General features: G+C 35.6%; 1 protein-coding gene across 5 annotated transcripts in view; it reads left to right on the top strand.

Moving 5' to 3' along the window:
• Nucleotides 1-2,216: 2,216 nt before the first annotated feature.
• LOC149570061 (Pyridoxal-5'-phosphate-dependent enzyme family protein) overlaps nucleotides 2,217-14,531 on the top strand; it is an 84,508-nt gene continuing 72,193 nt past the window's right edge. Inside the window, exon 1 of one of the 5 annotated variants that reach the window (XM_089822701.1) lies at nucleotides 2,217-2,438. In XM_089822701.1, the coding sequence (XP_089678827.1) occupies nucleotides 2,292-2,438 (147 nt within the window). In that variant the 5' untranslated portion in view covers nucleotides 2,217-2,291. Of the gene's footprint in view, nucleotides 2,553-14,531 lie in introns of all 5 variants that reach the window. The other 4 variants (XM_089822704.1, XM_089822702.1, XM_089822700.1 and 1 more) reach the window with 4 other exon arrangements.

Genomic DNA, 14,531 nt, shown 5'->3' with positions numbered 1-14,531 from the left:
TTTTCTTGGGCAAAAATAACCCCAAACGTTTTTGGAAAGAACTCCAACCAAGGAGAAAACAAACTGAAAATAATAATATTACTACCACCCAATGGTTTGAATATGCTAAGAAACTTTATGAACAAGAGGGTGGAGTGGGACAACTACCTTTGGTCAACGATGATACAAATCTTTTCATTGTGCAAGAGATAGAGGCAGGGATTAAGAAGTTAGGTGGAGGTAAAGCAAAAGACCTTGTTGTGCTCCAAGCAAAATATCTGAAGTGGGGTATGAAAACTCTTGCACCGCACATCACTGAAATTTTCAACAAAATTTGCCAAGAAAGGTTTTCGAAAGATTGGACAATCAACCTTGCAATACCACTTTTTAAGAGTGGTGATGTTAACAATCCCTCCAACTACAGGACTATAATGATCAATCCCGTCTTTGCTAAACTTTTTGGCAGCATGATAGAAACTAGGATTAGCAAATGGGTAGAAGAAAACCATAAACGTGCTAAAGGGCAAGCTAGTTTTAGGCCAAAGCACTCGACAATGGATCACTGTGTCACTTTGAGACACATTATTGAAAAAGAGTGGGAGAAAAAGGAAGAGGTATTTTGTTGCTTTGTCGACTTTAAAAAGGCTTTTGACACCATCTCAAGAGACAAGCTTTGGTTTAGGATGGAAGAATTGGGGATTCCTATGCATCTCAGAGTTGCTGTTCATAGGATGTACAAAGAGGTGAAAGTCAAAATCAGAACTTCAGATGGCATTTTAGAATGTTTTAGGAACAATATCGGGGTCAAATAGGGCTACCCTTTATCTCCTACTTTGTTTGGTTTATATATTGACAAATTGGAAGATTGGTTAAACATGCAAAATGGTGAAGGCATTCAGCTAGGTGAATTTATTATAAAGCTGCTCCTATATGTGGACAATCTCATTTTAATTGCCAAATCTGCCTGTGGTTTGCAAGATCATCTATCTTCTCTTGAGCGCTTTTGCGGAATGGTGGGGATGTAGGTCAATATCAGCAAGACTAAGGTTATGATTTTCTCTAATAATAAATAACAGCACCAACATGAATTTTATTACAATGGAAGTGTTTGTGAAGGAGTTGTGGAGTATAAATTCCTTGGCATCGATTTCAACAAAAAAACTAAGTTGGTCTAGCTGCAAGTATAAAAGGATATTAGGTGGGTGGAAGGCTTTTTATGCTCTTCAGAATAGGTTCCGTGAAGCGGAGTTGTGGGATTGGAAAACTATTCAAACCTTGTTCGGTCTTCTTGTGCTGTTAGTTGTTCTTTACGGGTGTGAATTATGGGCCAACAACACTACTATAGCACAATGGAAACAAATTGAAGGAATCCAAAAGCGCTTGATGATAGCAAGTTTAAAATCAAAAGCGTTGTTCCATATGATATCATGCTAAGTGAAATGGGGGCTGCTCCTATTGAGGCACTTGCTATGGTTCGCCTTCTAAGCTATTTAAAAAGAATCGAAAAAATGGAAGAGGATAGATGGCCTAAAGTTGTCTTTAGTGATACACTATGTAAGCGAAAAAAGACATGGATGCAACAAAACATCAAATGGATGAGTAAATGGAATATTCAATTCAATATGTACCCCACAAATAATAAAGAAATAAAGGTCTTTGTCATGGAGAAATTCTATAAGAGAAATTGGGGAAGCGAGATCGGAAGGAAGAAATTATATTATATAAATGAGTTCAACCCCGCTTGTGATCAACTCCAAAAAGCATACATAAGAGCCAACATTTCTTGGAGGGCTAAAATTCTTATTGCTCAGCTGAGAACCAACTCTCACCAACTTCGTTCTGAGACCGGATGTTGGAAGAGGCCAAAGGAGGCTTGGGAAGAGAGAATTTGCAGATTCTGCAATTCTGGGAAAGTGGAAACTGAACATCACTTTATTTTAAAATGTGACGCCTACAAGAGTAGCAAAGATAAATTTGCGGACGCTATATGTGATAGTTCTTCGCATAACCTATTCAACGAAGAGTACATTGAGCAATTGGGTGGACTCATCATCATCCTACACAAGAAGCGAACATTGCTACTTAAGTCTGCTTGAGTTGTCTTGCTGTCCCATAGGCTATTTTTAGCCTCATGGACATTAAAATTTTATCTATCTATCTCGATTTTTTAAAAGGTTCCTAGAGAAAGGTAGAAAAAAAGGATATGTAAGTTTTTGATGGAAACAAAATGACACTTTATGAAAGAATGAAAGATCCTTAGTATGCTCCCTTAGACCATTTGGTCTCGTTGGCATCATTAAAACTTTTCATTCATGCACAAGAAGATGCAACTGGCAGCAGGCAGCAGATATCGCTCATCTAAAGTTCCTCAACATTTACCAATGTTAATACGGAGAAGTAGCTCTTCAATGTCATCCATATCTGCCTTTCTCAGACCGACGTTTTTGTCTTTCCAAACGGTAATTAAGTGCAGTTTGCTTTTCAAAGAATCCTGAAGTTAATCTGCGTTGATGCATTTGGGTAATTTCAATCCGTGATATGTGTTTTTTTGGAAAAAAAAATGCACTTCAAAGGTATATTGTTTTTAAATAAACTTATTCAGCTTAAATCTTGGTTTGTGGATGTGCGTTTTATTCATAGGGTCTAGGATTATAGTTTTTTTCCCCTTGCAGATTGGTCAAGATAGCTTCAAACTTAAAGCAGTTTTTTAGTTGCCACAGGTTGTGCAAACTCTTTCTGTAAGTACGAAGTAGGGGTATTAGCTGCCACTTCCAAAATTAATGGCTCGTAATCACAAAAATACGTATTCTAGTGTAAAATCTGTGCAGATGAATTCCGAGGATTTTCAGTTACTCTCTCTGGTATGCATATTAATGGTACAAAGTTAGCATAATTTGAAGAATATGATAATTCCAGAAATATTAATCAATAATCGTCAGGAATAGATATAGAATGAAATTAGTAATGTTAATTTGGATTGAAATCTGCCACAGTGATAAACCACCATCTTAATAAAATTTTTAAGAAGTAGGTATCTGATAGATGACAACTACAAGCTAGATAAATAATGGAAATTATGGCAGCGAAATCGCTCTGACATAAGAAGGGCAAACAAGGGTTTATGATGTACTCACGTGGAAACAAGCTGGCAGTGACATAATAACCTCAAACATGGCATTTTGGGGTTACGCCAATTTATGATTGTATAACAAGAAGCAGAGATTGTTAGAAGAATCTTAACAATTATTGTTCAAAACAAAAGATAAAAAATATTTTATTTATTGATTGTGAATGTGATCGGTAGGTAATTAAAAATTGATGAAATGCAGCAGAAAGCTGCTTTTGAAAGGGATTTCCTCTCTCAGAGTCTATTATAGACATCAAACCTCAACAAACAGACAAAGGATGTCAGATATCTCCTTAACAAGGAAACAGTTAGTCTTGAAAGCTTGCAAGTTAGTAATCATGACAGGTACCTAGTTCATACACCAAATTCCATTTATCTTGTGTAACTTGGAGGTGAGACCTAATTCATGCACTGAATTCCAATACAATCGCAAAACACTAGCAGGTTTTGTTTTCTTTTCTCACAATTTAGTGAGTGAGATACTGTCATTATCTTAGTTGGGCCAAATTATTTCAGGATCTCAGGAAGAAAGTAAACCATCGCAACTCTATTACTACAGCTGATGGTGTTGCTGTAGACCAAGGATCAATATTTTGGTGTGAAAATGGAAGCTGGAGGTTGAAAGTGCAGATGCATGGATAGTCATTTTGACAGTGAATGGTTAAGTTCTCAATGCTAACCCGTGTTATTTGAATTGCTGATTTTATAGCTCAGATGTGAAGAGATTTGGTAGGAGTGACATCCACTGGTTGCTGTTGGCTACTGTTTTTTAAGTGGTCTTGGGATTGCATCTGACCACTGGAGGAATCACTTCAGTTGTGTGAACTTAGAAAAATCTGATAGTGTCATGTCCATTCATGGAGGGGGTTTGCTACGTGATTCCTTGTGCAGCGAAAAGGAGGTGCTTGTTTTTAGAGGCCTATTGTCATGCATTATTACAAGCTCAATTGTGATTTGATGGAAGGGAGTTATCATTAATCCCTTTGTTGAATTTTAACCCAGAAATCAGATAAACATCAATAATGAATAGGCAGAAACAATGAAAGAGACACACAGAAATATCCTAGGAAAACCCTTCGAGAATGAAGGGAAAAACTTAGCCACACACAACAAAAGATCAGAAGTACAATGCCTATCACTTGATGTGATATATATAACTTAAAGAGAGACTTGTCACGTTCCAACCGAAGGTCTCTTCAATTTCCCAAAATGTGACTCTTTATAACAATTACAACTCTTTCGAATTTCCATGCCTTAATGCATGTCTTTATCTTATATATTACAATTTATCATAAATGTCCTTTTCAGCTGAAGGTAACCATAACACTAATAATGCCTAGAGATAAAGATCTCTATCGCAGCTACAAACTCCAACACTCCCTTGTAGCGAGAGAGAGATCTTTAGCTAAACAATCACACAAGGCTGCAATCAAAATGTGTAATGTCCCCATTCCTTAGGATCATTTCACTCGTACAAATCATTAGCAACATAACTATTAATTTTAATTCTGATTATTAATATTTAGGAATGTCACTATTTTTACATATCCTAAAGGAATCCTTCAATAAAGCTTCCTAACCCTTTGGGAGGATCCTCTCTGTTCCTGAGGAATGACCCTCGATTATTTGGCCTTCCTTTTTGAAACTACCTTTCAAGTCGGGCATCATAAATTCATAATCCTCTACAAAGACCCCCTGTATTCCTCAAAATAACCCTCAATTAGATAGCCATCATCCTTGGAGGTTATTCTTAAAGATCTACAAGATTTTCCTTAACAAATCCACTTCGTTTCCTATAAAAGAATTCATATTATATTAATGTTATTCACTATATTTGAAATAGTATACATTTATGAAATAATATTCATTTATTATTATATCTATTATCTATACTATAAATGATCTTTAGGAATTCCTAAATTATAAATTATAAAAACTAAATAAAAAATAATAATATTACTATGTATTACAAAAACTACCAATACAAAATAACTAAATATACCTTACATTAAAATATTCTACTTCATATAACTTAATACTCCTAACCATATTATTACTTCTAAATGAGGAGTGCAACATACATAACTACTTACCCGTAGGTGATGTGTGCTACGTGGTGGGCTCCACTAGGTCGCTTTATTCCTTTATTGATTGCTTGATTTAAACCTCTCAAATTTGCCGTGATGTTCTCCATCCTTCGTTCCATCACCTTGTATGGAGTTGCATGCGATTTTGGTGTGATCTACGTGGCTACTTTTCTGCGTGCACTTGCTCTATGACTTGTCATATGTAAGATATGTGCTTTGGTATGTGGAATTATCTCCCTTAATTTGGTGTTCTTTTATTTCTGATCGGGTCTTTAGTCTTGGCAATGACCTGTCTTCCCTTACCGTTGACGTGGGCTTCTGTCCTTTGTTTTTCGTGACCTTCTTCAACTTGTTCATAGTTGCTATCCTTTTTCCATCTCCTCCACCTTTGTTCATATCTCCCTTATTTATATGTGAAAAGCGATATGGGTCGTGACCCATAAATATTATTATTTTTTATTGTTGAATAGACCTGTGTTTAATATGTAATTTAGAGTAATTAATTAATTAATTATTAATTAGGATTTTTACAATTAGAATTACATTTATTTATAAACATATGTAAGTTGTATTGAATTATAAATATCATTTGGACTTTGAATAATCATATATTAAAAGAGTGGCATTATTTGTGTCTTTGTCAATGGTAGTTTTTATTATATTTGACTATTAACAATTATATCACATTATTGATTTATCATAATCTATAAATATATATGTTTTAACTAATTACATATGTTTTTTTTAATCAATTTGGGCTCATGACAAAATGTCAGTGATAACATCTAATCACAAAAAAATCATGGAATCACTCAACATGAAAAACCTGCAAGAACACAACCAACTTTCATCATAGATTCTCTCAATGTGACGTTGTCATGGAATCTCTCAACTTGACACTAGGAGAACAATTTATTAATAATCATCGAATCACTCAACATGATAGACCTTTAACTATTACTCATAATTATGGAATCAGTCAACATGAAAAATCACAAACAACTTTCATCACGGACTCACTCAACGTGATGTTGACATGGAATCTCTCAACATGACAAGTTAGTAAGGTTTAAAACCAGCATTTTATCATGGATTCTCTCAATGTGATATAGTCATGGACTCTCTTAACATGACTTCCAACTCCCATCACAGAATCTCTCAACGTGATGTCATCACGAACTCTCTCAATATGATGTTCACTCCTAGATTGAAAGAGTTATTAGGTTGACCTTATGACTATTATGAATAAGAACTCATTATCAACAAGAAATGCAATCACAGCGAAGACTTGATTCCATCAAGAGTCTCAAAACCCATAATAGCAAGCAAGTATAAAATGATGGAGATTCCAAAACACTCTCTCTCAATAACCACAATAAGATAGTTGATGTTACCCCCCTCTGAGATTAACATCTCCTTTTGAATATGAAATCCTTATCTTGTTGCATCCCGCAACCAAGAATCTTCATTAAATAGACATCATACATATAATTTTCTTGATTATACATACATATATGGACCAGAAATTATATACAGAACTATTAGTGCTAGATGTAATGCATGCAACCGTTATACATAGGTTGTTATTGAAGATAAAAATAATAATTTTAGCTATTTAATATAGGCATGCTTCTTAATCAAAATACGAAGCTTGCTAATCCTGATGGTCCTCCATCATTGAAAACCCAAGTTCGAACTATATTGAGACCCATCTGAGCCCCTCGCTTGAGAATAGTTTTAGTTCTATTCCTGGACCATTTGCCCACACTCTGATGATGCTGGAACTTCTAACACACAATTCTCATAGAACAATTTGAACACACAGATGCATGCAAGAATTGCAGATGATTCACCCCACACGACACACTTAGAGCATCACAAAAATATAAACAGGATAAAGTTTCAATTGATTTTTAAAACAACAAAAGAAGTTCCAATCATGCTTGGTTATTATGAATCTGTGCAGCAAGATAAAATAGCATCACGGGGACTAATGCAAACTACAACTTCAAAAAACCAATTGGAATAGCAATCGACAATCTATAATACAATTGATCTTGAATCCAAGCCTGACGCCACATTTATTTATCCAAATTTCCCGATTAATCAAAAACTTGATATAGTATTGTTCATACAAAAGTATTGAAACTTGCAGAGATGACCAAATCTTAGGTTGAAACTCCTGTACAAGAACAACACGGGTAGAGAGATAACTCAAGATGAATGTCTTGCAGATAGAATGATCCACAAATTCTCCTTTCAACCACAACTTAGGTCAATATCTACGCACAACAGCTTTATCCGACACTGGAGAGATAACTCCAGAGCAATATTTTTTCTATTTTTGAAAGCACGAGCGACCAAGAGGATGTTCTTGCCCAAAACTTAACAAAGCATGCGAAGAGAAAAATTCTAATGAACTCATGCGATAGTGCAAGACTTGTCCATTTGCATGCAAGAGCTCTAGCTAAGCATCAATTTTGAAACAGCAAGAAAAGCCAAACAACAAATCTTTTCATGAGCGATATGAACAATGATGACTGTTGCCCAAGCTTCAGTTAATATCTTTTTGCTTTAGGGTTTTGACTCAAGTCAAGTGTCAATGTCTTGAGTCTGAGTCTAGATTTCCCATGAGATGGCTTTCTTCTCATCATTCCTTTGAGCTAACCTGATGTAGCAAATCATATTTGCAATGAACCAGTCCAATGGCTAGGTGATTAGGTTTTCGAGGGTTTGTTATGCATTTCCTTAATGAGGAGAAGTTTAGATATTCTACTGATTCATATTTCTTTGTTCCTAATCATGTTGAAGACAAGGATTCATGCTGTGTAATAGTTTTTCATGGAAAATATTGCAGATAATTAAGATAGAATGCAAGAGAAGCAAATAAATCATCAGAAATGGTGAAAGAACCTGGTCAAAGGTGGTATGGCTCTTTTTGAAATGAAATCGATGGTTAATAAGTTGACAAGACAAATGGTTCAGAAGACTAAATCCAGATTCTCGATGAAGACCAGATCAACGGGTGATGTTTTAATGATGGAAATATAAGTATTCAATGATGCATCTCGTTGATGGTTAGATCAAAAGTAGATCTACGCTTGTCGCTATGTCACTATAAAAAGTTGCATGAGGAATAGTCATGGCGAGATAGCGACGATTTGACATCTGTCTATAGGACCCAACAGGTGAAACCTACTTTCAGTCATGTGCAATAATTAGGAAACATCAACGAGGATCGTTGATCTCAAGACACATCCACGACTGTTGCTTTGTCGTTATGAAAAGATGGGGATGTTTTAATTATGGTGATATAGTGACAAAATGACACGTGTCCTGTTGGGCCGATCACATTCCACGAGATACAGTTAGAATCTAGCCACGAAGTGTCAAAAGCAAGGAAGGTCAATGTCAGATTCTCCAAGCAATGAAATTGTGCCACCTATTTGCCACGGTGTGCATAGTTGGAAAGTGGATCTGCATCGCAAAGTAAAAGGGTTAACATCGTATTATCGCCATCGTTAGATCGAAAAAAGATCTACGTTTGTCGCTATATCGCTATGTTAAGTTGCTCGATTGTTATTCATAGTGACGTAATGACAGTTCAACATGTGTACACAGAGGGACCCGCGGAGAAAGTTATAAAGGGTTATAATGCTTTAATCGCAATCATTGGTTTAAGATCGATGGCCCGAATTCAAGACTGCAGTGACCGTTGGAATATGAATAATACGAACTTGGCGCAAAACAATAGAATATAAAGAAAACAATAGGATTCTTGAGATTGCATGAAGCTGAACAATCATCAGGTGTTTCCAGAAGTACTAATGATTCATAATCATCGATGGAAAGGATGCTACGTGTTCATATCATTAGATAATTTCATATTTTATTCTCTTTTCTATTTTGTGACTGTTGCTCTGTTGAACTGAGAGAGGACAAAAAACTATAAATGTAACCTCATTTGACAATACAAAAGTCAACAAACTTGATGGTGAATTGGTCTATAATTCCATTTATCCTATTTACTTGTCATGTTTTGTGGCCCATGGATAAATTAGTTCTGCATTAAGAGTTGAAATACTATCATATGCGATTCTTTGATAATCATATGGATTCCATTTCATTTTGGTAATTATAGTGAAGGTGATTCCATTTACTTTCTTCATATATGGTTCTATTTCCTCTTTTGCTGGTTTCATATCATGTTAGATAGTTTCATTGGGAAATGAAAGACAAATGTGTATGAATCTATTAGTATTGGTTGGATTCCATTTCATTCAAGGCTGATAGTGAAAGTAATTCCATTTGCCCTCAACCTCGTTCATTCCTCTTCTGCATTTAGATGGTTAATCTGCATTTAGAATAGAAGTAAGGGTTAGAAATCTCAAGATAATCTACTACAGTCATATCATTGGGTGTGATAGGTTATTCAAATCCATCTTGCATGAATTGTTTGTGCCTACAAACAATTTGGTTATCCTTTACTGCTCTCAGGTTTAGAGCTTATAATGTCAAAATTCTGATCTCATAAAAACATATTCATTGCATATAATTGCAACCATAGGGAGCTGTACCTAATAATTCAAAGGGCAGTGATAGAATACATACACTGACCCATTTGTTGGTAAACATCCTTTTGTCTCTCCAAAACATAGGGTATCAAAGAGTCAGGTTATAAAATCTAATAAGAGGACAAACTATTAACCAATAGTTTTGGGCGACTCTATCAAGGAAGATTCAGATGGAAGCTCTGAATAATTTTCCTTCATATTAATTTGCAATCTAATTCCATATATTTGAGTTGCAAGAAAGGACTTGTGGTAGTGAAGTGTTTGCCATAAGAACTTGATACTAGTTTATAGCCTCAACCTGCTGAAGAAAAGAAGCAAATTCAAAGTTGAAGACTGGTAAGATAAATTGAAAACACCATTTTTCTGAACATTTGATACACTCTGGATTCCAAATATACCAGGAGTGCCAAGGAGAAAAGAAAGATTGACCCAATAAACGAAGAGCTCAAGAAGGCTAACTCTCCTATCCTAAAAGATCTTTGCAGAAGAGGGAGAACATGTGGAAGAGAATCTGTGACCAAACAACTCCAAGATACTCAATTGTCTGCAATTGTTCCTCCTAATAGAACTGGGAGAAGTCAATCTTCTTCTCCTCCTGTTGCTAGGATTTCCATTCCTACCACTTTTGATGCTTTGTTGTTGATTGGTGCAACACTTCCACTTTCTATTACTTTTTAGACCAACTAGAATATTTTACCAACAGCTATGGCACAACCATGGGGAAATGCTATTGGTCCTCTTGCCCTTGCAGCTAATAATGATTTGCCAAGAGTATCAAGGAAGAACTTCCCAATATTTAATGGTGATGGTACTACCTCTGCAGAACAACACTTAAGTGCTTTCCATAAAGCTTGTGGTATAGTAAATCCTCAACATGAGGATATGGCTGTTAGAATGTTTGTAGATACATTGGTAGACAATGCTGCTGATTGGTTTCAAGACCTACCTGCAAGATGCATCACAAATTGGGATACTATGAAACAAAAGTTTGAAGAACGTTAGAAAAGTATAGAGGATGCACAAGTATTGTTGTTGCAGTTGGCATAGATAAAGAATGAACCATCAGTTTCCATGAGATATTTTAATGCAAGATTTAATAAACTCATCAAAACAATATCTGTTGCTAGTGCACCTACAAATGATAATAAGAAGTCTTTCTACGTTAGCTCTATGCCTCCTGATTTGGGATACCAAATTAGAAGAGCAAATTTAGCAAACTTGCAAGCTGCCTAGACACTAGCTATGATATGAAGATTCATGGAAGGTGTTTGAAGATGATAAACACATACTAAAATTCATTGAAGGGGAAGGTCCTTTTCAATGCTTGTATTTTGAAGGAAGCACTAATGCAAATAGTAATGATTTAGTGACAGGTGATAAGAAGAAAACAGAGCTTGGTATGATTCAATTGAAAGATAATAAGATTCCACCTCATCTAATCTCTTTAGAAAAATTTTTTGATAGGCATGATGCATACATAAAGAGGGAAAGAGATAAGAAAGGAAAAACCTGTGGTGAATATGATGGAATCAATATAGGGACAAAAATCAGTCCTAAGATGATAAACATAGGCAAGTGTTGTACACCAGAGGAGAGGATAGAGATTAGGAAAATACTTATTGAATTTTAAGATGTATTTACTTGGAGTTATGAAGACCTAAAGAATTTCATGGGTGGAAAGTTCAAACATGAAATCCCTCTTAAACGAGAAGCAACACCATCCAGGTAGAAGCAAAGAAATTATAACCCTATAGTTGAAGGAGCAATCTTCAAGGAGATAGACAAGATGTTGCAGGCTAGGATTATATACCCTATTCATCATTCCACTTGGGTTGCTAACATTATGCCAGTGAGGAAGAAGAATGGAGAGATAAGGATTTGTGTAGATTTTATAAATCTAAATCAAGCCTCACTTAATGATAATTTTGCTCATCCTAATATGGATTGTCTCTTACAAATTGTTGTAGGATAAAAAATGATGTCCATGTTAGATGGTTTTTCAGGATATAATTAGATTCAGGTAGATGAAGCATAGCAATTCAAAATTGCATTTACCACACTATGGGGTACTTTTGCCTACAATAGAATGCCTTTTGGCCTAATTAATGCAGTTGAAATCTTTCAGCATGGCATGAATTTGGCCTTTGAAGATTTGAAAGATAGAATTATTTTCATATGCCAGATAGAATTATTGTCATATGCCTTGATGATTTGATAGTCTTTTCCAAGAAAAAAAAAGATCATATCAGAGATCTAGAAAGAGTATTGCAAAGATGTAAAGATCATGGTGTCTCACTGAATCCAAAGAAGTCAGTGTTTTGTGTAACAGAAGGGAAGCTACTTGGTCATATTGTATCTCAAGGAGTGAAAATTGATCCAGATAGAGTTAAAGCTATTCAGCAATTGAGTCTGCCATTGAGTAAAACTGGAGTGAAGTCTTTCTTTGGCCAATTAATTTTTTTGAGGAGATTTGTTCTTGACTTATTTGAAATAGTTAAATGTATAGTTGATATGATGAAAGGAAATAAAACTTTAAAATGGAGCGATGTTGGGAAAAAGGCTTTTGAAGATATCAAGGGTGCCATTGCCAAAGCCCCTTTGCTTGTCCATCCTGACTACACTAAAGAGTTCATCATTTACTGTTATGCCTCAGAACATACTATGTTAGCTATATTGATGCAAGAAAATAAAGAGAGAATACAAGCTCCAATTTCTTTTATGAGTATACCATTGAAGAATCAAGAATTGAGATACTCACAGATGACAAAACATGCATATGCAGTGGTGAGAGCCTTTAAAAATTTCAGGTTTTATGTGTTGCATTCTCATTCAGTGATATATGCGGCAAATCCTACAATAAAAAGTATTTTAACACAACAAGAGGTTGGTTGTAATATGTAATGCTTTGCCCAAAGATCCTTGGAACTGTTACAAGATTCAAGAATTGGCAGATTAACGGATTTCTGGATGATTGATTGATTAATAGAGGAACAAATGTGTTCCTTATAAAGAATTACAAGGATGTTGTTTCTAAAAGAAACAATGTAGACTGAAGACGGAATTAGAAACAAAACTAGAGACAGGATAGGAAACATTCCTATCTGGACCGAAGAAAAAAGAGACGAGATAGGAAACATTCCTATCTAGACTGAAAGACGGACTACAGACAAGTAGTTGACTATTATAGAAAGTATAAGATATTATCTTAATACCTTCCCTTAATGGTCAACATATGGATGTCGGAACATTCTGTGATAATTGAGATGCTCCTTGGATCTACAGAATGCTGAAACCAAGAAGCTTTGCCAGAAGAGTGCTATGACTCAAAATAAGTTGCATTTACAAAACTTCGTTTTTGTGGAAAAAACGGTAAAACCCAGAATCTCACACAACCTTGCGTATTACAGACAACTTGAAATGATTTTTGAGGAGAAAATCAACAAACCCAGAATCTCACACAACCTTGCGTATTACAGACAACTTGAAATGATTTTTGAGGAGAAAATCAACAAACCCAGAATCTCACACAACCTTGCGTATTACAGACAACTTGAAATGATTTTTGAGGAGAAAATCAACAAACCTAGAATCTCACACAACTTTGCGTATTACAGACAACTTGAAATGATTTTTGAGGAGAAAATCAACAAACCCAAAAAAACAAAAACAAATTCAGAAGGCAAAAAATGCAGCTTTGCCTTGATCGGGACCCGGAGAAGTCGGACGCAAGTCGAACACTGCCTAACACCCAGAACAAGTTGATCGGTGTTTCGATATTCAAAGATCGTGATGATGCGCTGCTTCCAGGTTCCATAATTGCGACCATTGAATTTGGAATTATGTTCGAGTAGAATATTTGTCAGAGATGCCATGGCACGTTTTTCAATGAAAAACTGTGAAAATCTGTGAAGGCATGTTCTTCGAGGCAAAAATACGAAAGACCCAGAAGAATCAGAGAATGACCCTGAAGAGAGCTCGAAAAACCCAGAAGGAATCTGCTGTCGTTTTCTAGATCCGCTGGCTCGAAAATCGAGGCACCCAGAAAAATCGGACGAAAACTCAATTGAGCTCTCGAAAAACCCACCAAGAATCTGCAAACAAAATATTTTTCCGACCCCAAAAATTAGGGTTTCGAAAAAAAAAGGCCCTGGCTGAAAAAGGCTTGAAAAAACTTCAGATTTCTTGATAAAAATGGCAGATTTTTTCCAGGGAGAGCGCAAATGATGAAGAATGCAAACAAAACGAACTAATCCTTGACCCTACAATTGCGATTTTGCTGTCAAATGAGCTGAAAAATATATGGATGCGAGTTGCTCCAAACGCGTGTGATTTTGACGCGATTTGCAAAAAAAAATTGCGAGCTTTCCCAAGGAAACAGGCACAGATTTTGCAGAGCAGGAGGTTGCAAAAAAGAGATGACTGTCGTGGTGTGTAGATAATTTCAAAAGAAATTATAAATTTTTCGAAAAATTTCTTATCATGGCTCTGATACCATGTTATAAGATTCAAGAATTGGCAGATTAACGGATTTTCGGATGATTGATTGATTAACAGAGGAACAAATGTGTTCCTTATAAAGAATTACAAGGACGTTGTTTCTAAAAGAAACAACGTAGACTGAAGACGGAATTAGAAACAAAACTAGAGACAGGATAGGAAACATTTCTATCTGGACCGAAGAAAAAAGAGACGGGATAGGAAACATTCCTATCTAGACTGAAAGACGGACTACAGACAAGTAGTTGACTATTATAGAAAGTATAA

This window comes from Cupressus sempervirens, chromosome 3 (assembly GCF_028749045.1).
Source record: "Cupressus sempervirens isolate cs-2001-9-10 chromosome 3, ASM2874904v1, whole genome shotgun sequence".
Lineage (NCBI taxonomy): Eukaryota > Viridiplantae > Streptophyta > Pinopsida > Cupressales > Cupressaceae > Cupressus > Cupressus sempervirens.
The sequence above is the reverse complement of the archived record's forward strand: the minus strand, read 5'-3'. Positions and strand labels throughout refer to the sequence as shown.